Source organism: Eleutherodactylus coqui, chromosome 1 (genome assembly GCF_035609145.1).
Source record: "Eleutherodactylus coqui strain aEleCoq1 chromosome 1, aEleCoq1.hap1, whole genome shotgun sequence".
NCBI classification, from domain to species: domain Eukaryota; kingdom Metazoa; phylum Chordata; class Amphibia; order Anura; family Eleutherodactylidae; genus Eleutherodactylus; species Eleutherodactylus coqui.
In genome coordinates this window covers 486,057,407-486,084,014 of record NC_089837.1, presented here as the reverse complement: position 1 = coordinate 486,084,014, position 26,608 = coordinate 486,057,407, and the positions used below count along the sequence as shown (strand labels likewise).

The 26,608-nt window shown below is 44.0% G+C and overlaps 1 protein-coding gene across 1 annotated transcript in view; it reads right to left on the bottom strand.

Annotated features, from left to right (window-relative positions):
• Positions 1–1,914: 1,914 nt before the first annotated feature.
• The window catches only part of RUBCNL (rubicon like autophagy enhancer), a 38,444-nt gene continuing 13,750 nt past the window's right edge, over positions 1,915–26,608 (bottom strand). Inside the window, exons 5-13 of the mRNA XM_066589010.1 lie at positions 25,839–25,896; positions 25,370–25,493; positions 22,531–22,673; positions 19,140–19,204; positions 17,799–18,037; positions 13,567–13,628; positions 8,717–8,870; positions 4,442–4,532; positions 1,915–2,869 (exon numbers count right to left, since the gene is read on the bottom strand). Of these exons, the coding sequence (XP_066445107.1) occupies positions 2,730–2,869; positions 4,442–4,532; positions 8,717–8,870; positions 13,567–13,628; positions 17,799–18,037; positions 19,140–19,204; positions 22,531–22,673; positions 25,370–25,493; positions 25,839–25,896 (1,076 nt within the window). The 3' untranslated portion in view covers positions 1,915–2,729. The remainder of the gene's footprint in view (positions 2,870–4,441; positions 4,533–8,716; positions 8,871–13,566; positions 13,629–17,798; positions 18,038–19,139; positions 19,205–22,530; positions 22,674–25,369; positions 25,494–25,838; positions 25,897–26,608) is intronic.

Here is a 26,608-nt window from a genome sequence, read left to right as displayed (position 1 = left end):
CTCTAGGGGGAGAACAATGCTGCATAGCGACCAGAGTCAAGGCGAGGATAAGGCTGATCACCCACTAGCGATATTTTCTTTCTTGCGCTGCGAGAGTAAGTGAAAACACTCGCATCGCAGCGCAAGAAAGACGCCCAATGAAACAGATATCGTTAGTCTTTTTAATGAGGCCAGTGGCAGCAGCGCTAGCCCTGTTTAAAAGATATGGAGAATACAGCTGTGGCAGAAGTCTGCGGTGACCGTAGTTTCCCTCATCACCACAGGGATGAAGTAATCCTCTGCCACAGCTGTGGCAGAAGTGCAGCATGCTATCCCATTGCTTTCAAGGCGATCGGTGCTGCTGCCGGTCCTATTGAAAGGAGTGGTTTTTGGCAAACCCTGCAGTAGGATTTTCAGGGAAGGGCTTGAAATAAAAGCCCTTCCCTAAAAATCAATAAGTGGTAAAAGTAGTTAAAAAAACCCACTCACCTATCCGACGCTCACATGCATCCTCTGGCTGGCTCCCCGACACTTGTATCCAGCACTTTCAAGAGGTGGGGATTTTTAACCTGCTGAAAGGGCTGTGCTGATTAGCTGTTATTGGCTGAGCGCTCAGCCAGTACTTAGCTATTGTCTGAGCGCTCAGCTAATTACCGAGAGTGCTTTTCATGAATGGATAGCTAAGCACTAGCTGTTATTGGTTGAGCGCTCAACCAATCAGCACAGCCCTTTGAGGAGGCAGGGATTTTTAAATCCCCACCTGCTGAAAGCGCTGGATAGCAGTGTCGGGGAGCCAGCCAGAGGACGTGTGAGGGGCGGATAGGCGCGTATTTTTCTTCACCACAATATTTTTAGCCCTTCCCCAAAAATCATACTGCAGGGTTTGCCAAAAACCACTGCTTTCAATGGGACTGGCAGCAGCGCCGATCCATTGAAAGCAATGTGATAGCTGTGGCAGAAGTGCAGTATGCTGTCGCAGCTGTGACAGAAGTCCGCAGTATTCTCCATATCTTTTCAATAGGGAAAGCGCTGCAGCCGCTGGCCCCATTGAAAAGACTGGCGATATCCCATCGTCACCCCGGTTTTTTCCCCCCCCCCCTCACACTGCGAGGAGAGTTTACTTGCTCTCGCAGTGCAGTGGAGAAAAAACAAACACCACACCAGTGGGTGTCCGCCCTAAGGGTTCTTTTACACAGTCGTCCCAGTGATAAATCGCTCAATGAATAGAGGCAGAGTGTGCCAGAGAGCCAATTCTTGCTGCCAACTTGTAACCTGCTACACACAGCTCTGCTACATACGCAATTGGCCTCTGCAGATTTAGGATCTGTGACTATGTCAGTCATGTGAGCAGTCTGTCAGCACACAACTGCTGTTAGGCTCTGCACATTTTATATGCTTTAGGACCTGTAATGGTGTCAGTCATATGATCAAGGGTGGAGCATGTAACGCACTCACGGACAAGTGGTTGTTAGTACTTTGATTAGCCTGTGTAAACATTCATTTTGTTTATTTTGTGGATCGTGCATGAATATAATTATCCATCATTCAGTGTAAATATCTTAATTGCCATTCATATTCCTGCAATTTGAATTGTTCCATGTTAAAGGCCCCCCAAGTAGTTTTAATTCCATCTGCCAATGCACCAAAATAAAAAGGAGTTTTCCAACTTTATCATTTTTTCCTTCTTTTGGAAACTAAGATTGAGGTCTCCCACACAGCGCAACAGTCCAAAAACAAACCTTTGATGTGAAGCTGCAATTATACTGCATGTATCAACAGCATCTGTATTCCAGACATTGGGATTGTTGTCTGGATATCGTACCAAATCTGTACTTTATATTGGATTCCACTAGAAAATAAAATCGCAGCCCCTTGTAACCTCTTGAGAACACTGAACATCTCATATGGAGGATCTTGGAAATAAAACACTGAATATATCAAGTAAAAAACATTCCAGATTTTATTAGGATCATCAAGTATTACATTCTCTTAAAGCTATGACCTAAAACTCATGTAAACATCTGAATGAACACTGTAGTCTCCTGCTCATTCACAGTAAAAATTCAAGTTTTAAAAAAGGAAAAAAAAATGTATAAAAAACCCGTAAATATAAAAACTTGTTAAAAACTTTCACAGTACTTAGGTAGGAAAAAAACTAAAAATTGGTTGATTGCACGTTGCTCCACATTTTTAATGTCAGTTACTAAAACACTTACAACTATATAAAAAAAGGTAACACATCAAGCCCTTTTACTGCTGCTTTTTGTAAGAAGGGACAAACTTTGCTTGCACCCTGGCACCAGCCTATTGCCAGCAACCACTGTGCTCTCCGCTAAGGTGCATTTACACAGGCGAGTGCCATATTGGGCCTAGAAACTTGGACCAATGTCAGACTTGCAGAAAACGCAATGCGATTTAAGAGGGGGAATAAAGCATTGCATTGATGCACTTACAATTCTAACTTACTTGGGAACTTTAAAATGATGGGTTCTTTTCCCAAAATGATTTATTTCCATCTCCCAGGGTAAAAAAAAAAAAAAAGAAAACACGCACGAAAAAAAATTGACCACATAAATACACCCTTAAGGCACAAAATCTGCAAAAAGATCTCCCAAAAACAAGTTAAATAAACTTTAAAGCCAGTATGCTGCTTATTTTCTTACATTCAATAAAGGTTAAAGTTAACAAAACCAAACCAAGTCTACCTTCCGTTAGATAGGCTTTGTACACTGCAAAACAAAACACTGCAGTCAAGCTGTTGGGCTCGGGTCCACTTCTTCACTTGATGTAAACAGAGAGTCACTCATTCGGGCTTGCCTTGCCTTGATCCTTAAGCATTTTGGACAGTCACCCGTCTTAAAGCATTCCTTGTGATAGCACGCTTTACAATCTAGGAGAACAGAGGGAACATTACATAACCTAAAGCACCAAACACAAAGCAAATGTGTCCAAGCGTGGTGCCCTAGACTGGAATGCAAAGGGCAATCTTGGGGCTCATTCACATCAGCATTCACAGACCAACACACTATTCCCTGTGCATCTGGTCCTGCTTGCGTTTTTTTTTTTATTAACGATTGCAATCAGGATATGCAAAGTTACCAAATTCATGATGCTCTTTAAATAACTAGATGCCATGTTCAGATATTGCTGCAGAAGGTGGGATTTTCACTTATGTTTTTTTATTTTTACATTTATCTTATGGGGTGACTTTATATTATTGACGTATTGCAGTGTATTATAGCATATTCTATGAGCTTCATAGGTCACAGTAAATTGCAGACCCGGAGGTAATCTTCAAGCTACTGGGTGCATAAACAGTTAGGACCCTGTGATCACTTCCCCTCCCCCTGTCAGCCTCTTACATGCTGCAGTCACATGGCCTTACATGTAAAGGGTTAAAATGGCAACGATTAGCAGTTTCTCCGATCCTGACTGTTACACTAGAAACAGGCTGTCCGACAACACCCGGGTCCTCACTTCTATCAACATAGGAGACCCATGTCTATAGTCTCATGCAACACTGAAAAAAAGGTGTCACCTCAGAATACAAGGCCCATTCCAGACTGCTGAAAAGAGGCATATGGGTGGTCATTAAGGGGTTAAGATACACGATATACCCCTTTATAACAGTAATAGAAAAAAATGACACTTAAAATCCCAAATTATGCTCAGAATATGGAACTATGAACAGCAGGGGTCCGACTACTGAGACTCCCACAAATGCCATGAACAGGGGTCTCTATAGAACTCTTGTGAATGGAGTGGAGGATGTGCATGCGTGCCACCACCCCAGAGATTGCTGCATGTTTGTACTCAGACATATGGGCAGCACTGGTAAATTTATTTCAAATTGCAATGATTGAGTCAATCATGTGGGGACCGACAGGACCCCTGTTCGGGGAATCCAGCAGTGTGACTTTCAAAAATCATACTTCCTTCCCCTTTCTGTAGTCCTTTTAACTAGCAGTGATATGGCTTTAACCCTAGTAATATAATGATATGACAGTGGGTAAGCCAAAAGCAGGGAGGGGGGTGTGGGTGGTAGAGGACTTCTGACTTCAGCCGTTCTGACGTCCCTCAAACCAGTAACAATGTAGAGCTCTGTTGCCTAGTAAAAGGCCTCCAATACTTGTATACAAGTTACACAAAGTGCTTATAAGCATTATAAAACTGCACAACTTCTTGCTTAAAAAGGAATACGTAGGCATCATGTATTGACTAGCTTGAAGCTCCTTCCCAAAGGCTTTCTGCATCAGCTGGGACAATACAATCCACAGATTCAAATCAGAGTCCGTTAACAGAAGGGGGAGATGTAGGATACCCCAACTCTTGTCCCAGCATGTAGCCCTACATTTTACAAGACCAGATCAAAGAGTTTCAAAAATATATCATGACTACATTTATACGGCTTCCAAATAAGCCTGCAGCAATATGCAAGAGGGCACCCATACAAGACACATACCTTCACATCTTCTGACGATTTCAATCTGGAATGGAAAGATCACTTTGGAATGTTGGCAAAATTCACAGAAAAATCCCTTGGCCTGGCACAACTGCAAGTAAAATAAGAACCTTGTCATGTAACCGGAGTTGATCATTTTTTCCATTGAGGATGTTACAGTCTATATGGTCTAACCCGGTACAAAGAGATACAGTTTAAAACTACATGTCATTTGTTATAGGAACCACCGGGGGGCACAATTCATCACTAGTCTAGAGGCCAGAGTACCGCATTGCCTAAACTTATAATATATGCTGAAAATAATTGTATATTGAAGACTTAAATATGGAAAACTGGTAATATGTTCTGAAGCCACCAAAATGTCAAAACAAAAAAGTAACAAAGATTAAAGAAAGTTAAGCACATAATTTAGATAAGGCAGAAAGAGCTGCTGGAGGCTGTAAGTCACTGTCTATGTAAAGGACCTTGAAGAAGCTCTTCTCCTTTACAAAGTATTAGAAACCTAAAAAAGTCACTGCCCCCTGGTGTGCAAAAGGAGCCTAGCAGGTAAAGAGCAGTACAGAACCTGTAGTACCGCACAGCACAGAGGTGCTACTAGACAGCCAATCAGTGAACACACTGCAGTAAAGCAAGTATTTTAGGGCTCGTTCACACCTGCATTTGTTTGAACTCAGGTTTGGGCGTCCAATTTTTGATGCAGAAAAACAGAATGCTAACAGAAAGAAGAGTTCCAATTGGCCCTCTTTGGTTTCAATGGCAAATGCAGGTGTGAACGAGCCCTTACTAGTGAAGCATATCCGTCAACTGCCCGGGTCACACTAGGCTATTAAACTAATAAGTAGCAGTAAAGCCCTGAGCTAAAATGTAGCCACTAATAGCCTCAGCCAGCTAAAATGTAACCAACAGTGGTTACATTACTTCACTGCTGCTCTGTATATGCACATGTGGGGGGCGTTCGACCCTTCCATTTCCTGCATGATAGGACTCAGCTTGGTAACCTCCTAATTTCTAGACCATTATGGCATGATCTATGAACACTTTAGCATATAGCAGTGTTTCCCATCTGCAGTCCTCATAGACCCAACGGGTTAGGTTTTCAGGATCTCCTATAGCAAGACCACCTGTGGCAACGTCTGAGGCACCAACAATAATGACATCACCTGTGCAATACTGAGGAAATCCTGATCACATGACCTGTTGGGGGGCCCTGAGGACTGGAGTTGGGGGGGGGGGGGGGACTGGTCTATAGTATTTTGTTGCATATCTGCGACATGTGAGCACACAAGGGAGAAGAGTTGCGTTTTTCACTTGTCTTCCTGGGGGTCTTTAGATGTCAGACAGTGGATTGGAAAGGGTTAAAGACATTCTGATTGAAGGCTGAACAGCTTCCGATCTCGGAAGATGTCTGGCAGGGTATTCTTACTGTATATTACTGGCCGTTCTGTTGTCAGGAGTCTCTCCAGCATGTCCAATACCACAGTACTGGCTCTAGCCAGCAGATGGCACCACTGTATAATGGCAGAAAGGAAACCCCCTAGGAAATCCTGAATCCAAAATTGGATTGCAAAGGGTTTATTTCACTACATTTGATAGTTTATAATACACTCCATTATAAGCTACAATTTGTTTCTGTTTAAAAGCACAGGAACGATTTATCACCATTAAGCCGAATACACGGGCGTATTTCCATTGCAGACATCTGCCTCTGTATACCACAGCAAATACTGCCAATAAACATTCTATGGAAAGGAAAAAACCAAAAAAAAAACAAAAAAAAAAAAACAGGTTTGCCATGTCCACGAGCAGAAATCGCAGCATGTACTATTTCGCATGAACAGCTTCCACTGAAAACAATGGAGGTTGTCCAATCCTTGGCGCTTCTGCAATCATTGCGGTAAGGTCACGGAATCCACATCACCTAGTGACGACACGGCATAATCTGTACTGCGCGTGTGCGCTGGCCGCAATACAGATCCGGAGAGGTATGCAGGGGTCGCCGGCTGGGCACAGGGTTAGATTCCACTGTGAGATCTGACAGGGCCCCGTGTGTTTGGCCGTTGGGTCATATGGTATAGGAGCTCCCTTAGACAGTAGTCTTAGCCTCCATTGTGTTCCAGGAGACAGTACAAACATGCGAATGAGGTTTGGAATGCATCCTCCAATAAAACTCTACAGGTTTTGTTGTCTGTTCCAATTGTCTCAGCAGATAAGGGAATGCCGCTTTATGACTTGTACCCGCCCAGCAACTCCAAGTATTCCATATCAAAAGGATGAGTACGACAAACAAGACGTGGCTCGGGTCACTGGGTTTAAGACAACAAATGTCTTTACATGGAATCCTTCTAAGGCCATGCCGATTCCAAAAGGACTTCTTGTAGAGATTTAGTGAGATAACCGTTACAATTCTCTGCCAGCCAATGTCCCATTTAGAGAGTTATCTAAACGAGAGTGATAGATCACCGCTAGGATGATGGCACTCATGCAGATCACTGCAGGCTTCTCGCTCAAAGCTTAACCTTCTACGTGAAGCATTGAGTGCCTACACTCCACAAGAAGTCAGCGATCCTGCAAGGATTTTCTGGTCGTTTGAAAGTGAGTGAACTGCAAACAAATAGTGCATGATGGCTGTGCGATAATGGTGAAGTCTAAATACACAAACTCGTTCGTTTGAAAAAGAAAAAAAAAAAAAACAACTTTCCATAAAAAGGAAAAAAGTGCCTTTTGGATTGTTTATTGTGTTATTTGGGAGGCGAACAAAAGATGGCAATTCTGATGTTTGTTTCTAAGCTTTATATAGCACTCACCAGCTGCAGTAAATATATGTTCACGATAATACTGGGATTGGGGTGGGGGTGGGGGGGTTTCGTTTGGCATGATTTAAAAAAAAATAAATAAATAAATACTAATCTTCATTCAACTGTTGACGCTATTTAGTCGTTCAAGGAGTCTTGAAGTTGCGATAGTTCGATCACTAGGATGGTACACTGCATTACTTAAAGGCAGCTGTCACAGGCTTAGATGGCAGTCTTATGTAGTGCATTCTACTAACGCTGCCTATCAGACAGGAGGCTTGTTATTCAGGCTTCCAGCTACCTTGGGAACCCATTATTACCTTGCAATTGCACTATGGGGTAAGCCTGACTTAGGTTTCCTCCAGACAGGGTTTTCTTGAACGTAACAATGAAATTAATGCATCTTCTAGGTTTTTTTTGTTTAACCCCTTAAGGACATGGCCTATTTTGGGCATAAGGACGCAACAATTTGACTTTTTATGGAAGAGAAAGAAAACCCATCAATTTTGACACAAAATTTTTTTTACAGTGTTAATCATGCAGCATAAATGACATTGCATTTTTTCTACAGGTTGGTACAATACCAAAATTCTTATATTTTAGGTTTTTCCCCTCAAAGATTTTTTGTAAATTTTTCTAAATTGCTGCATTCTACATCCTATAACTTATTTTTCCATGGACGGTGCTCTGTGAGGGCTTGTTTTTTGCGTGACAAGCTGTAGTTATGTTTTTTTTAAGTCACTTTTATCAGCAACAGCTGGCTCCCGCTACCGGATGGCGCAGGATCTCTTGATTTCATGCTGTCCACAGGGCGTAAGTGTACATCCTGCTGCGTTAATACCCTGCAGCCAGGACGTACACTTAGGCCTAGTGGAGTTAAGGGGTTAAATGCAAACCTCTGTTAAATGCAAAATGAAGTGCACAAACCAACTCTGACATACTTTACACCATAAATCTAAAAATACCCTTTGAGTCAAACAAAAGGATGTTCTACTCAGTTCTCCATTTGGAAGATAAAAGGGAAGTACAATTGTCCAACTTACTCATAGGTTATAAAATTAGACCAGACAGTGACAATAGTCAAGAGCGGCCAGCAGGGGGTGGGGTGGCTGGAGGAGATTTCTTTCCTTGCCCTCACCCGCCCCTCTCTATCCACCTAACACAGCAGCTGTTCAGTACTGAACAATCATTGTCCATCCTTTAGGCTGCATAAAATCCTGAACTACGACCGTTCATTGTAAACAGCAGCCGTTCAGTACTCAACGGCTGCTATGTTAAGTCAATGAAAGGGGGCAGGGGAGAGCGAGAAGATAAATCTCCTGCAGCCGCCCCTGATAGCCGCTCTGTCAGAGAGCCAGCGATACTCCCTCTTGTGCAGCAGCACGGGAGCGAGTACACATGGGAACGAGTGTCGAGAATTGTTTGCCCAACATTCGGCCTGTGTAAATGGACCTTAAGACAGGTAGAAAAAAAATCTCCATACCTGACATTCTCCCACATGGAACACAGCCAGAGCCAAGAGCTCACGGAGATCCGCCAGGAGGGTCCTCTGCCTGACTTGAAACAAATCCTCCAAAGTGAAGAGATGTAACTCCCGAGTGAGGTGAGAGGGAATCTTTTCAAAGGCCTTTACAACTCTGTTGAGAGAAAGATTATACAGTAATTCTTGACAATCTGCACACAGTAGGATTACACGATGGGCCAAAGTCACACCAGATCTTCAACAGGACAAGTACCCAAGGGCAGCTCTCCGAAAACCAAAAAGGTAGCTCTACCACAGGTCACTTCCTCAGACGTCATCTCAGAATAACCCATTTTGGTGCAACTGACTGCATTTTAACCTCTAACAGGGAACACTTTGAAGGTAGTATTGTAATAGATTACAGGCTTAGTCAACTGCCCGACTGCTGATTACCGACACATGATTTGGGAGTGTCTAGTTATTCAAGGCTTCTGGAGAGAGGTCACATACCTACTCTGAGGTTTTGGAAATCCCTGTCCCTACTAGTCCTGCAATATGCCTCTCTTCCTGTATGTTAAGACTTACGTTATTGGGGCGAATTGCCCTCTTTGTCATGTTCTCAGCTGTATGTTAATCTGTTATGCCTTTTGATGTACTACAATGCTACAAAAAGGGGTTTTCAATAAAACGTAGGAAAAAAACCCAAAATGTCATAACCCTGCACCAGATCATGAAGTGACCTTCTAAGGGCACTTTACCAGGCCCCCATCCCTAACTGCAATCCAGAATTATACCCAGACATTGTTCTTAGGCATCAGTAGATCAACTACCTGTTTTTTATGGCCAGCGTTTAAGTTGTGTCCAGCAACAAGTGTTCAGAACTTGCAGAACAGTGATTACAGGAGCAAGAAAAATAATTCTAACCCAAGAGCTTAGGCCTCCTTCCCACGAACGGAGTTACGCCGCGTAAATTCGCGGCAAAAATCCGCTACGTTGCCCGCTGCTATTAGGTTCTATTGAACCTAATAGCACAATGCTCACGATGCGGAATTCCACCGCGGAATTTCGCACCGTGAAATCTCCCGTCCTCACCCGCAGCATGCTCTATTTGCCGCGGGTGTACGCGCTGATGGCTTCCATTGCAGTCAATGGAAGCCGTCCGTTCACGCTATCTCCCGCTGTAACACAGCGGAAGATAGTGTGAAAACGCTTCCCCGCCGCGTCACGTGACGCGGCGGGCGTGTCACATGACGCGAGGGCGGTGAAGCGTCTTCACGCTATCTTCCGCTGGTAAGTATGGGGTCTCTGGGGGGGCGCCGTGACGGGCTTCACTGCGGAATATTCCGCAGCGGAGCCCGTCACGCTCGTGTGAAGCCGGCTTTAAAGGGCCATTGAAAAAAAGTTGGTGTTACTTTGGGCATGTGATCTCCGCTCTGACGAGCTCAGATCTACTTGGGGTCATGTATGGATTTTCTAGTCAGTTTCTCACTTTATGTGATCCTGTTACATGAATAGACCATAACTTGTTTAGCGGGGAAACATTGGAACTCCTGATGATCACAGTTCTAATAGAGGAGATCACAGCTCACCCTCCTGGCTGTATACTTATGGTCGGTATTTTATATAGGTGAATATGGAAGTTGGTTATAATTAAACTTTCTACCTTGTAGGCAAAATAAAAAAATAAAAAAAAAAAAAAAGTGTACAGCCTCAGCTAATGCAGTGGGATTGATTGAAAAATAATAAACTTTCATTTTCAGATAGTACAGCAGTAAAGTGCCCAATAATTACTCTTTTTAGACCGCCTGCAGATGGGAGGAAATTTCGCGGCGGGATTTCTGCCGCTGGAAGCCTGCATAGGATTGCATTAACGAACGCAATCCTATGCAGACGGCCGTGGTTTGGTCGGCGAAATCTCGCGCAGCAGACAAACCGCGGCATGTTCTATTTCTGTGCAGGGCTTGCAGAGCCCCGCACAGAAAGGTCACTCACCCACCGCCGGCTCCGGTCTGCACATGCGCCAGCTGGCACATGAAAGATTCGGAGCTGCGAGGCACGGGCGAGTACGTGCCGCTCTCTGCAAGTGCTCGGGTCGGGTCCCGCGGCGAGAATTCTTGCTGCCGGGTCCGACTCGCCGTCTGCAGGCGGCCTTAACCTGCTCTTTCAAGATGGTGTCTAACAAGCATCAGACAGGGGGCTGCAGTTCTAGGAAGTGACTAGAACACACAAAAGAGACCTCCAGATCACTGAAGTGGCCCTTTAATAAAGTAAGTGACATTATACACTGTTCTGGTTTCTATGCAAGAATCCTTTTAGTTTCCATCTAAGTCTTTATAAAAAGGGAAGCAAAAACTGAAAAAAAAGGGGAACATTTTCACTTCAAGGGATGACAAATACACTGAAAATTCTGAAATAAGCATAGCTCTCCTAGCCTTAGATCTGATTAAACAAGTCATTTATAGTTCTGAGGTTTAATGCCAGATTCCTCTTTTAAGAGCAGGTTCCCTATTGATGACCTGGAAAAGTGACCATGGATGGAAACTACTGGAATCACTGAGCCCTCTGTTACACAAGTCAAGCTAATAAGGCTCTTAACCGGTTTTATGAAAAAGCGCTGGATCTGCCCTCCATGCAGACAGAAACCAGGATGCAACTACAGGCCTCGGTCTTATATGCTACCCTATGGTCCTGGTTTCTGTTCCCACGCAGTTCTCTGCGGAGGACGGTATCATTGCTGGAAACTAACAGCATATGAGAAGAGCCCAAAGGTTTATAAGAGAAACAGACGGCTCCTAACTACAAGTGTTGTCACTTATCTTGCAAGAAGGCAGAGGCGTAACTATAGGGGATGCAGTTGCACCCGGGCCCAGAAGCCTTAGGGGGCCCATAATGCCTCTCCTCCATCTAGGGAGCCCAGTACTAGGAATAAAGCATTATAGAGTTGGGGGCCCTGTTACAGGTTTTGTAGCGGGGCCCAGAAATTTCAAGTTACGCCCTCTGGCGACCGGTCCTTCTAAGCCATATTATCTCTCATGGAGCCAGTTTCTCACACAATCCTTTCCCTCCACCTTCCATAGAGCAGTCACAGGATGAGGACTTGCATTACACTCTACAGAGAAATTGTCAACTTAACCCCTTCGTGACACATACGACTACTTACATCCTAACTGCACATAGCGGGCTTGGGAGCCAAACTAAAAATTGGTATCGCTCCATTCCTAAAAGGCTTAGTTTAGCAAAATCACATAATTCTGCATGATAAACAGTCCCAAAAGAGAGGGAAAAAAAATGCAGCGGCAATGTTGCCTTTTGTTGGTCATTCTCCAAGGTTGGAAAGAAAAAAAAAAAAAAAAAACACAAAACAATGCACTATATAAAAGTTTGGCATCACTGTAGTCATATTGACCCACAGTATAAAGGCGTGTGTGTCATTTTTACTGCACCACGAATGCCATAAACCACCCCCAAAAAAATAAGTTAAAAAAAATTCTAAAAAGGCTTAACACAAAACAAAATACATTGGCCGACGGCACGAGCGCCATCACCACCACTAAAGGTGGTCATTCGTGCAGAGCATTCCAACTGACAGATCATCCACTGCTTGCTCAGCGCTTCCACCCTTCCATGGGAAGCGCTGAGCAGAGTGTATTTACACAGAATGACAAGCGACTAACAATGGTATTTAACACTTTGGCCACCTGAAAATATATAGTTATGATTTTTTTGAAAGTGGGAATACCAGAACTGCAGAAGGTTAATGTAGATGCAGGTGCATCAATGCCCTCTGGTGATGAATGGGTTAATGTCTTTAAAGATTTGCTGACTGAATCAGAACAGGTTCCTCTCTGAAGTTGGGAACGTCACAAACCACAGACTACATCCTCATTTGTGGCCTGGCTTAGGTAGACTACAGGGACGTGTGCATCACTCCTAGTTTAGATCAAGCCGAAGGAAATATAAAAAAATTCACGTCACTTTCAAAGTGGACATGTCAGCACCCCTTAGAGGTCTGTCTTAGTAAACACTTACTGGTCTCCCTCACCCAAAAGAATAAATGCAGACACTTGAAGGCAGCATGTTGGGTAGGTCTTATTTTGAGGGGAGGCCTTATATTTCAAGCCTCCCCCAAAAATACAGTAGGTCTTACTATCGCGGAGAACCTACTTTCGGGGAAACTGTAGTAGGGAAGATCAGAGCTAAGCCTCCTGACTGTATACGTATGGTTTGGAGCTGATTTAAGGGAATATAGAATTTGGTTATTAAATGCCTCACCTCCAGCAGGCAGAAATGGTATAGCCTCCTAGCTAATCATGGGATTGGAGAGTAAATACCAAAAAATAAATAAAAATCTCACGATTAAGACGGTACCTGATAAGTATTAGATAGAAGGCTGCAGTGCATGGAAGTAAGCTACAATATACCGACAACCTCCAAAATATGTGAGCAATCTGTCGAAAACACGTTTCACAATTATTTACCCGAAAGGTCCTTTAATGACAATGGGGACTGGTCAGCCTTCATCTTATTTAGATTCCCTACTCCTGTATCAGCCAGCCACACATTACATTTACAAGTACCCCGTTTCCCTAAATATAACTACCTCAAAAATAAGCCCTAACATGATTTTTCAGGATGCAGAATGATTGAGGATGTCTGAAATATAAGCCCTACTTCAAAATTAAGACCGTCAGTTAATTTAAAAAAAGGAAATTTAAAGTGTGTCTAGACAGCTATATGTGGAAAAAGTGAAATCATTGGAGCAAATACAAGACCCAGTCTTATTTTCAGAGGGGAAAAAGGTACTAGGGTTTCAGGACAGAGAAAGCCAACTTATGACTCCGTATCTTATAAACCTAACACTGGACACTTACTCATGCGAAAAACGGCAAGTCATAATCAGTTTCCTGATGTGAATGAGCTGTTGCTGCACTTCCTGAAAAGGAAAAAAAAAATGCATTACTACAAAATTCTATAAATGCCTACTTCGTAGTGCCAAGTTCTGCTACATTGCAGAACAGATTGTAGTGCCACTAGCATCAAGTCCCACCACCTTACTTTCAGTACAGCCATGGCTGATCTCATTAGTGTCCCCCTTTCTTGTATACGTCAGAAAGTGTGATAGTTACCCCCTTCTCCGCCGGAACTTTAGTGTGACTTAGGTTATGTCCCCATGTATGTCCCCATGTAATAGAAAATGTTGCAGAAGTGTGAAGTCTGCTGCAGAGCCGCAACAAAAACCATACCTACGGCGCAGATTTTGACAGGTTCTCCATTGCAGTGGTGATGCAGAATTTGGCACGGTATGTCCATTGCAGACAGTCTGCAACATTTTCCACTATGTGGGAACTTACCCTAAAAGTCCAACTTCACAATTACCTTCATTTGATACAGAACAGTTTGCTGCAATACTTTCCCTAATGAATTTGGTTCTGTTCACACGGGTCATCTATGCCACGAGCACCTCTAGAGGCACGATACCAAGTAGGGCCAGAAGAGTTATAAAAAAGCAGCATAGCTTATGTATAGCGACGTCCATGCTCTGCATCTAGATAAATATTCTTTCCTAAAAGCAATGCTTTATAAATGCAGCCTGTGGCAATAAAAGATATGTCAGCAGTAGGCATGCTGAAATATAGACTGAAACCACAGAACCCCTCTCCCATAACTAAACTTCCCTAAGAAACAGATCACAGCTATACAACAAGGCTCGTGTAGTCGAGCTGCATTGAATAAGTGCACACACTTGCTAATATATCTAAAAGACAGTGCAAAGGCAATGGAGCCGATTTACTGCTCAACATAGTTTTCTAGCGCAAATCGCACCATAAAAAATGGTTTACGTACTCTGCGCAACGTTTGTGCTTAGACACATTTTTTCAGCTTTTCTGAAAGGACATGGCCTAAACTGCTGCAATTTTTTGGCATAAACCAAGTTAACTAAATTGGCAGTAAAGACAAACTACAGTCTTAAAATGTGACAGATTTACCACCCAGCTGTGATAAATCTGTAGTATTTTAAAACAGTTTTAGCTTGCCCTGTCTAAGTTTTAGTCAGTAATGTAAAACGTGCCTTAGGCCTCCTTCCCACAAACAGATTTCCGACGCGTAATTCGCGGCGGAAATCTGCTGCATTGCCCGCAGCTATTAGGTTCTATTGAACCTAATAGCACAATGCTCACGACCGTGAAATCTCCCGTCCTCACCCGCGGCATGCTCCATTTGCTGCGGGTGTACGCGGCCGGTGGGTCACATGACGCGGCCGGCGGTGGACGGGGAAGAGTCATGCGGGAGCGAGGACGCTGGATCCGCTGGTAAGTATGGGGTCTTGGGGCGCGCCGTGACAGTCTAGTCCAAGTTCATATTACTAGTTGTTGGCCTACTTTCCAGCCCAAATTTGGTTTAGGACACGCCTTTTTTATGAAGCCAGTTTTCTGGGAGAATCAGAAAAGAAAAAAAAGCGAACACCTGATCGATGCGTCTTAAAAAGCACGAGAAAGTCTTCCGGCAAAATTTGCGCCAGAAACCTAGTGTTTAGAATAGTAAGTTTGCCCCACTACATGCAGCATTACCCCAGGAACAGACAATGTAGATCTTAGACCTTTGATCCTACATAGATGTGGAAGAGGAGAGGCTGGAAGTCAAGTACGCAATTACGGCAAGGACACAAAACATGGACTTCCTCCCCTCCATGCTGCATAACAATGAGCGATGATCACTTAGTGTAAATAGCAGCTGTTCAGTACTGAACAGCTGCTATGCTAAGTCAATGGAGAGGGGCGTGGGAGAGCGAGGAGAGCAATCTCCTGCATCCGCCCCTCCCTCTACTGGCCGCTCCGTAAGCAAGCCAGCAATACTAGCACAGTACGGGAGCGAGAACACATGGACAAGTGTCAGGCATAGTTTGCCTGGCATTCCTCCATCTAAATGGACCTTTAGGTGCATTAAAAACATGTGAGTGCTGTTGACAATAGACAACCTATCACATGTTGGGACTTCTTTACCAATACTGTCTAAAAGTTAAACAGTTCAAAAAGCAGCTTTACTGAATGATAGGCCTTTTGAAGTGTTCAGCCTGACTAGTCTAGACAACCTATTAGTTAACTTAGTTTACACCAAAAATTACAGCAAAGTTGGGAAAAATAAAATAAAGGTAGTCTTGTGGTGCAATTTGCACCAGAAAGTTGTTGTACTTTTGACTAGTAAATCCATCCAAATATCTCCACCGCAGTGGAATTGATAATGGATATGCTGGGACGCATCTGCGCAGAATTGGACAACCAACTGGACATCTACAGTGTCACCAACAGTGAACATCTGTAAGATGCATCAAAACAGCAAAAGTCTGTATAGGAGGAGCCCGAGAGCCTCGACTACAAGGGAAAAGAGATTCTGTAAGGTGTGTTAGGCTTGCAACGGATGGAATGTATATATGGCCATAAAGATAAAAGGTTTAAACAGGACTAAATGACAGACCAACCCTTGGAATCTCAAGAATTCCCCCCCCAAAAAAAGTTAACAGAAACCTCCCTAGAAGGTTTGGTGAAAGTGGAGTGGCAGCACGACCCCATGCAGGGGTTTTCAGAGCTCCTGTTTTGGAACCCATTAGGTAGATCTACTGTTAAATGCCATTCAGACATAATAGGTTTTTAAGAAATTGGCAGTCTATGGCATGCGTTCTGGACATTTATGCCCTTGATACTTTAATTCATGCCTCTCAGCCTTTTACAACTATTACAAGCATAGTTTGCATATGTAAAACGAAGCAAAAAAAAAAAAAGTGTCCATACAAGTAAAGACTTACTTAAAGGGGTTGTCCTGCGAAAGCAAGTGGGGTTAAGCTCTTCTGTATGGCCATATAAATGCACTTTGTAATATACATCGTGCATTAAATATTGGCCATACAGAAGTTATATACTTACCCCCTCCGGTGTTTGGCGTCCCCGTCTCCATGGCGCCGACCGAAGCCTTCTGCCTGGATTAGACGCACTTGCGCAGTCTGCTTCTTTTGTCCCGCTGAAGGGGCCACTCCGGCGTGCTCGTGCGGCACAGGTCTTCTGCGCATGCACAGAAGACCTCTGTGGCACGAGCACGCCGGAGCCGGACAGAAGAGGGCAGACTGCGCAAGCGCGTCTAATCCAGGCAGAAGGCTTCGGTCGGCGCCATGGAGACGGGGACGCCAACACCGGAGGGGGTAAGTAAGGCTAAGGACAACCCCTTTAAGCTTTTGACATAAATTAACTCATCCAATTACAGAAGTCTTAAAAATCTGAACCCAGTAGAGGTATAACAAAATAGAACTAACCCGGTTTAAAAAGGGATTCTGTCATCAGGTTCATGCTGCCTGAACCATGAGCTTCGAGTCACGAGGCAGGCCGCACCAGCCTCCCTGCCCACGGCATGCAGAGTGACAGTTCTCTCCCTGATTTTGCATAGGAAGAGCACCATCTCTGCATGTGGGTGGGAAGAGGCAGTACGCCCCGCCTCTGTGACTCAAAGTGGACTTATTCTGAAGTACTGCAGCATTTCACAATAAAACATCCACTGGGGCAACAAGCATCCCTGTCCTGGGTGGGTCAGCACTGCCCGTGAAGCTTCAGACTGTTGACAGAACCCCTTTCAAAAAATTGTATAGTAGGAAGTATCTACTTGTACAATAATGGCTTGTACATTGGCACGTAAACTCATCAGTATAATATACGATGTGGTGGTGACAGAAGCTCCTTACCAGAACACTACTAAGAGTGTAAGTATTCCCCCTACTATATTCTATACGTGCTGTAGATTACACATTGCCATATACAGTGTTTCCCCAAAAATAAGACAGTGTCATATAAATTTTTGTTCAAAAAGGTTTAACTTTTTTACATTTATAGCTGGCTGGACACTATTTAAATTGACTTTTTTAATTAACTGTTAGCAGGGCTTAATTTTGGAGTAGGGCTTATATTTCAAGCACTCAAAAAACCTGAAAAATCATTTTGCATCCTCAAAAATTCTGGAAAATCATGCCATGTCTTATTTTCAGGGAAACAGGGTATGTGGAACAAACAGCACTTTACCAGGTAAGAAATATATCTACCACAAGTACAAAGAAATTACTCACTTTGACACGCTGCAGATCCTTGACTTTTTTGTACAGAGTTGGGCTTACGCTCAGCAAATTGAACAAACGGCTGCCCCATATAATATCTACAAGGTTTTTAGAGAAGTTGCTGACGCAGTATTTGCCGAAATTCCAACTTGTGAAAATGCGGCCTGGAATGGGGCTCCCCGTGAGATAGTGGCAGCAATTGCAGAAATACTTCCCTAGGTAATCACAATACCGGAGTCGGCTGGTGTACTCTGCGCAAAAGACAATTTGCATAGCTTTAGTTCATACACAAGACAATTATCTTCATTCCAGAGACAACACAATACTGCATGAATGAAGTCAGCACATTTCCAGGAAAGTCATCTGAGGCCACGTGAACTGGTCACAGTGCAAACACCATGATATCAATGGCACCTGATAAGTTCCACACTACAGATATTCTGCATCAAATCTTATTTGTATAGCGCCAACTTATGCCATAGTGCTTTCAAGTAATTGGTTTATTACCCCACACCAAGCTGGGTACTCATTTTACCGACCTCGGAAGGATGGAAGTCAACCTTGAGCCGGCTACCTGAACCATGTGGGGATTGAACTCGCAACCTTCAGGTCGTGAGCGAGAGCATTTCTGCTGCCTTAACACTATAGTAAGGCTTCCCACAAGGGAGAGTGTGATAGTGAGAAACTCAGCCCGACATTGCACGGTTTCACACCATTTTCTTAAAAAAATGCCTCCCATCACTTCTGTGAAGTAGTGAACCTTCGGCACATCTATCAGGCTAGTTAGAGGATCAGCAAGCGTTTCCTATTGTTTTCAATGGGAAGCCTCGCATCGCACTTGCCTGCGCCTTACATGTCATTATATGCATTTTACTGTCCCATTGAAAACGATTGGCAATGCGGTCCTCGGAACTCAAAAAGATGCCACTCATGTATATGACACCATTTAAAACAATAGGGTTCATAGTCGCACGAGTTGTGCCTCTCACAACGTCCCAAGTTCAGGAGAGATTGTCGGCTGCGTGAAACCGGTTTAACCCTTTCCAATCCAATTTTCTGCTGTTATACAACGACGCTATATGCTGGCTAAAGCCAGTACTGCATGAGGTGACACATTGGATAGGCTCCGACAGCAGAGAGGCTGGCAATATACAGTAAGAGAACCCCGACGGATGTCTTCCAACATCGGAGCTGTACAGCCTTAAATCATGATGTCTTCAGGAGGTCAGACAGTGGATTGGAAAGGGTTAAGTAGGAGGTTTTAAATCTAGAATTTCATTTACCCTCCACCTGATGTTAGTCTTTAATTTCACGCAGGAGCAGCCGTTGATGAAACAATACCCGTTTACTTACTTGGCTCTATCTTGGTTCCACAACCGGGACATCTGTACTTTTGTAATGCTACAGCTTCATCCCTCCTGAAAGACAGAGTTAAAATGCTGAGTTTACCTTAGAGGAGGCATGACCGCCACCAACAGTACCCGGATAATACAGAGTCATTCTTCATTTGTATATGGACCATATAAGCCCCTTTTAAGCTGCAACATTCACACCGCTGTGATATTACGCAGGGAAATACAACATGTCGCGGTTTGTTTCCTGCATAGCATTGGGGTGCCATGCAGGAAAACATAGCTTATGTCTGACCCATTCAGAAGATTCTCGCCCAGGTGCAGGTGGCCTTATCTGGACGTTTTAAACTACAACCCTTGATACCAGGTCAGTAGTACATCATATTCAGCTGGGTCAAAGTACATCACACAAACACCCTTGAAACTTTCCTAAACTGGTCTAATATAAAAGGCATCTGTAGAGACCATAGGAAGGAAAAAAAAAAGCCCATACATAGAAATATGTGCCATAGTGGCTCTGTGGGACATTGCATAGATAGAATAGTTGTAGTATCTTTCCCAGAGGAGAACAGAGGTAGCTTCACTCAGATGACATTGCTGCAGTAGTTTGTGTCAGTCGGGCACCAATGTCGGGCACTTCAGCCGACAGTGACAATCGCTCTTGTGCTTTTGCATAGGAGTGATGATCGCACGATGAATGGAAGCGGGTGAAGCAAACAGGCAGCTAGTCACAGCTGAACTACTGCTTGACCATTTGATTTTTACACCTGCTGAACTTAAATGCTGAAGCTTCCGACAGTTGACCATTAAAGGGGTTTTTTTTTTTTAATATAAAGTCTATACTTACCTATTCCTCCCCAGGTAGACGCCTTAGCACATCTTATCCAGTCCCCCCAGATCCTTTTGTTAGGGAGCGTCCATTCTCTGCATTCTCCTTCCGGCAGGTTACGTCACTAGTGACTCAGCATTCACTGCCTAGGAAGGAATGCCGATCTATTGCTGACTGCGCTTGCACAGTCTCAGCAACAGCTTGGCATCTCCCTGCTAGGCTATGAATGCTACGTCACTAGTGACTGGGTACACTGCCCTGCAGGAAAGAATGCTGGCAGTATAAGCTTAGTCTCCAGAAGAGGATTCCATCCAGCTTGTGGCGAGTGACCCAGGGGACTGGAGGAGCAAGGAGAAGACTGGTGGGGAGCAGATGCGGTAAGACGACTGACGGAGGAGGGAATAGGCAAGTATAGATTTTTATTTTTAGATGACAGAACCCCTTTAAAGTACCACTACACAGTACCTTCCTTTATCAAGCATGCTTGAAAAATTTGCAAAGAGAAAAAAATAAAAAATAAAAAAAAAGAGGCTCTATTGTTGGGCTGAAACCTTGCTCTGTGAATATCCAACCAGTACTATTACCTTGTGCTTTTGGAATGCAGACATCCACCCTACTCTTGTGTGATCTTAGGCAACATGGGACCCAGAATGGTCTGTTGTATCAGATTTGGGGATACTTGTGATTAGCATTTCTGCAGATGCTTTTTACCCTCTAACAGGTAGGTAGGAGAGCCCATGTGATCCATATATAAATTACAGCTGATTAATGCATTGTTGAAGGAATTCCTAGAACACACTTGTTTACTCGCCGTTACCAGGTCAATTATCTGCAGCCGCTCCCCTGTATCACCTGCAGCTAGATCTTATCCTGGCTTTAGCTTGGCTAGTGGCTTCTTTACTTAGAAAGAGAATGCTGAAGGAGATAACACATAACTAGCGGTGACAAAAAAATGTGCCAGTTCTGCAGGATGTGCTCATGCATCTTATGACTGGTTTGTCACCAAATAGTCGTCAACAAGTGCAAAGTGCCCAGCCGTCACTAGGAAAAGGTTTGGTCTTTAGGCCCCTTATCCACGGGCATGCATGGATTCCAAGTGTGGAATCGCGCAGCGGATTCCTGCCGTGCCCGCAGACATGAGGCAAAAAAAAAAAAAAAAACAAAAAAAAAAAACGACATTTACTTACCTGTCCCGATGTAGGTCTCCTCTGTCATGGCCGGATCTTCTGCATGGTGGATGCGCTCGGCATGCCAGCCGGCGCGCATGCACCATGCTTATTTTCTTTTTTTAAATCTCCTGCTTTCCTGCGGCTCCACAGCACATCTGCAGCATCAGCTGTGAGCGTGCCGCGGACGGGACAGCTTCCATTGACTTCAATGAAAGCCAATCCTTGCTGGATCCACATAAAAATGGAGCATGCTGTGATCTGCATGCTGGTAAGAAAAAAATAAATAAAATACACATCTGCAGGTATTTAAATACCTGTGGATGCTCAATGATAGCCTAGAGGCACATTAAACAGCAGATCATCCGCATGGGTGGTCCACGCGGATTCTGCAGTTTAACTATGTCAGTGGATCTGAAAATTCCACAGCTGTTCTGCAAGTAAAGACGGCCAACTCTGCACCATTCAGATTTGGCCACAGCGGATTTCATGCTGGGATATCGGTGCAGAACGCCTGCAGCGATATTTGTCCATGTGAAGAAAGCCTTAAAAAGGAGTTTTCCAGGGAAATACTATTGATGACCTATTGTTAGAATAGGTCATAAATAGTTGATCTGCTGGGGTCCATCGCTCGGGATCCTGACCGATCAGCTGAGCGGGCACATGCTGTCAGCGCCACAACACCAGAGGTTTGAGTGGAAGCCCCCATACCGACGTTCGTTTAGTGGCCAGCACTTGTACTGCAGGCATGGCTCCCATTGAAGTCAACAGGAGCCGTGAATGCAGTTACAAGCGCCGGCCACTATATGCGAAGTTGGCGGAGAATTCTGCTCCAAATACACAGAGGTTGGAGTGGAAGCCTCCGCGCCGACTTCCTTTTAGTAGCCGGCGCTTGTAACTACAGGCACGGCTCTCGTTGACTTCAATGAGAGTCGTGTATGCAGTTACAAGGGCCAGTCACTACACGGAGGTCGTTGCTGAGGTTTTCACTCCACCCTTTATGCATTTGCGGCGCTGACAGTATGCGCCCGCTCAGCTGATCAGTTGGGGTCTCAAGTGACGATCGACTATTGATGACCCCTTCCTATTCTAATGATAGCTAAAAGTCCCCAGTAACATGTTTTAGAGAAGTAACCATTATGAGTGTAGCTGTCAGACATTAATGGCCTCCCATTAATGGCCTCAGTACTAGCTATTGCACAAGAATTTGTCAGCCCGGAAAGGAAACTGGTAGCGAGACCTGCTGATCTAGTGTCAATGGGCAGCTTTACAGTCCTGAATCCTGATCAATTAAAACCTACCTACTTTGGGCTTTAGTTCAAACCACATTTTCTTACATTCATCCATACCATGTAACATCAAAGTAAGAAGACAAGTCATAAGGACCGCGCACGTACTTTACGTATGGATGCTCAGTGGTAATAATCTGGAACTGTAGCGGAGACCAGTCTTCAGCATCCCGGATTTTGACCAGTTTTATCTCCTCTTCCAGACTCACACTGGTCTCCAGTTCTTCAGGAACGGTGTGTTTACAAGACAGCTAGAACACAAGACAAAAGCGTAATCGTTAATGCTACACTTCATACATCTAGACTGCCAAGGCCGCTCACACAGCCTGCGCTTTACCGCGGCGTTTCAAACGCTGCACTAACCACAGTACAACGCTCCGATTGGTTTTGATGGGCTACGCAAACCTGCGCATGAATGTGGAGTTTTTAAATGCCACTATTTTAGAGCACGGTCTGCTAGATTTTCATGGGTTTTAGCACTTAACACACATCACCACAATGAGTTAAGAGTTGGTGACACGAGTTCCAAAACGCTACTCAAAGTCAAGGTAAAATGCCACGATTCCGAACACAGCGTTTTGTGAACACATGTGAGTGTCTTTCGTGTAATGGAATGCACCATTAAAGGCCCTTTAACATGGCGCGATCATCATCTAAACAGCTCGTTAGCTCGAGCCATTTGCACAATTATTAGGTGGAAACGCATGCAGTGAAAGAATGGTCAGGGCCAAGTTGTTGATCGAATCTTTTATGCAGATTTAATCAAATCGCTGTCTGCTGCTGCATCGTTTTGTATAAACAGGTAGTCCTTCATGAACAACTGCCTGTTCATGGTGAATGGAAGTGGGCAGACATACGGTTCCCCTGCCCACTCCACCTCCATTCACTGAGTGACTATCACTGGTGTGTGAAAGCACACACTGATGGGGATGACCCAACAGTTTTCCTGTGTAAAAGGGCTTTAACAGACTGCGCAGCACCATTACTAGTATATATAGAATCCCAAGAGGGATCTAGGATTGTGTAAGGAGGAAGCCTCAGATGGTTCTGTACATACATTGCTCAGTTTTTATAGCCAGGTGTCCTACCTTGTGTAAAGCTGTCCAGCATTGCTGTGTATCACCACAACCATTTTTGTGTCCCACCCAGAGCCTAACCGTAGAGATATAAAGAGCCCGAAATAATAAATAGCCATTCAGTGTACATTAACCCCTTAATGACTTGGCCTATTTTGGCATTGAGGACCAAACAATTTTTGGTATTTTCTCATCTCCATTTTTCAACAGCCATAACTTTTATTTTTCCGTCGACGCGGCCGTATAAATTGTTTTTTGCGTGGCGAGCTGTAGTTTTTATTGGTACCATTTTTTGGGTACATAGACTACATTGTAAAACTTTTTTTATGATTGTAGGGAGAGAAAACACATCAATTCTGCCATAGATTTTTGCTCTTTTTTAGAGCGTTAAATTATGCAGCATAAATGACAACATTTTTTCTGCAGGTCGGTACGGTTACAACGATACCAAAAGTTTTTTTAGGTTTTTCCCCCTTTTTCACAATAAAAGCCCTTTTTGGAAATCATTTTTCTCTCTAAACTCACTGCATTCAAAGTCCTGTAACTTTATTTTTCTATGGACAACGCTCTGAGGGCTTATTTTTTGAGAGATGAGCTGTAGTTTATTGGTACCATTTTTGAGTACATATTTGTATCACTTAGTGTTTTTTTTTTTATTGCATTTTGTCTCAGTTTAGCGTTTTTTTTAAACGTTTTTTGCCGTGCAGGATAAAAAGCATGTTCAATGTATTGTATGCGTCAATACCAAATGTGGGATTTTTTTTAAAATTCTTTTATGCCAATATAAGAAAAAGCATTAAAAAAGGGTTTAACTTTTTTTTACATTTTTATTTTTTGATCTTTATTTTTTTTTTTACAACATCTGTGTCCCTCTGAGGGACTTTCACCACTGCACTCCAGATCTCTGCGATAAGGCATGGCAGGGCTACTGTCCTGCCATACCTTATCACTTATTACAGCAATCTTAGGCTATGTCAATACAGAACACTGGTATCCGGCGTCCTGTTGCCAGAGCAACCAGCCGGGCTCTCGCAAGGTTATCGCAAGAGCCGGCTGTTTGTCAGAGGGAGCGCGCTCCCTCTGTGAACTTTTCCCCTGCCACGATCTACTTAGATTGCGGCAGGGAAGAGGTTAACGGCGGGTGGGCGCAACTCTGATGCCCCCAGCGTCGCAGCGGGACGCCGGCTATCGCTGACAGCCGGCTCCCGCTGTAGGATAGCGCCAGATTTATGATCTCGCGCTATCCCCATGACGTAAGGGTACGTCACTTAGCGTGAAGTACCCTGCTCCGATGACGTAATCTTATGTCATGGGCGGGAAGAGGTTAAAGCCCTTTTACATGGAATGATTCTTCAACTCCCACGGGAATTTGACTGATAATAGTCCCCTGTAAATGCATGCAGCGACTCAACGAAAGTTGTTCAGTCATTCATTTTCTGCATGCAGATATCAAATGACACAATGATGGGTTAACAGCAGTTCACTTTTGAACTACTGTCTGCCTACTGTGAATGGAGGTGGGTAAGGGAAGAATGCTCCCCGGCCCGCTGCGCCTCTATTCTGGCAGCACTTTGAGCGATGCCAGTGATACACAAAAGCGAGTAACAGCACAGGAGCGAGCACCACTGGGATGAGCTGCCAGGCATAGTTTGTCCGACAGCTCACCCTGTGTAAGAGGGACCATAGCAGAGATGCATGCTAGATAAAAAGGCTTGTTTGGGAATGCCCTGCAGAGAAAGGAATACTGTGCAGCCTCAGGGACAGAATGGAGGCGGGGGAGAGAACACAAAACCACTTTGCTTTATATGGCAGTTAGCTGAACAGCTAGAAGTGTCACAACTCTAACCATAAACTTAACTCCTGAAACTTACGGCATCTATGGTTGCTCTTGCAGCAAGCTGCTCATCTTTAGCAACACCAGTCCATTGCTTCCGGAAGGCTCGGTACAGATTCATGGCAGTCTGTTCAGCAGTGTTTGAGACCAAGGGTTCAGTTCTTGAAAACACATTTAGACATGCAAGGTAGTTATTAAACTCATTACTAAAAATCCCCAGTACTTGAAAATGAACCCATTCTCACTCATAAGCTATACTGTAGGACTCAAAAAAAAAAAAAAAAAAAAAAAAAAGGGAAGAAATGGGAGTCCAGGGAGCTGCATTTCATACTCACCGAGTACCCAGTTCTAGCACCGTGTCCCTGTAAAGTTGGCGCACCCACACAGCATAACTTTTCAGAAGGCTCTGTACACACCAACTTTGCAAGGACAACAGCTTCCCAATCTTAATTGAAAAAAAAAAAAACAAACAAAAAAATAAAAAAAAAAACACAACCTAACCATACCTTTCTGTTGGATGATCGGACTCCTTTTTCGCCGTCTCTTGTTCAAACTCTTCCATTTCTGTGGGAAAGTGAAGGGAAGATTTTGGTTAGTGCTACATTGTTATCTGAGGTTGTTTTTAAAAAAAAAAAAAAAAAAAAAGTCTCACTCAATAATAAACACCCATTAAGAGCTGCTGACATAAAATGTTGTTACTCTATGAGGGTGCGTTTACACATCGCCAATTTGCTGCGGAACAAAATCTGTAGCGATGTGTGAAAAACACCTTAAATCTTGTTTCAGATTAGATTAAAAAAAAAAAAAAAAATTCTAAGGATCTTAAAAATAAGGAAGGTTTTGGGTGGAAAAACATCGTAATCAAAAACTGTTTTAGGTCAAGTTCTATAACAGAAGGAGAAATCAGAGCATTCACAGTGTTGCTGGAAGAGAGGACTCCATTCAAAGCAACAAGTTCATTCGCACAACGCATTAAGGCCGCCTGCACACGAGCGGGTCGGATCCGGCAGCGAGAATTCTCGCCGCGGGACCCGACTCGAGAGCCTGCAGGGACGAGCGCGTACTCTCCCGCGCCTGGCGGCCCAGCTCTTTCATGTGTCGGCTGCGGCGCAGCCGGCGGCGGCGGCCGGGTGAGTGCGTGCCCCGCACAAAATTAGGACATGTCGCGGTTTGTTTGCCGTGCGAGATTTCGCGCGGCCAAACCGTGGCCGTCTGCATAGGAGTGCGTATTGTAATGCACTTCTATGCAAACTTTCAGTGGCGGAAATCCGCACGC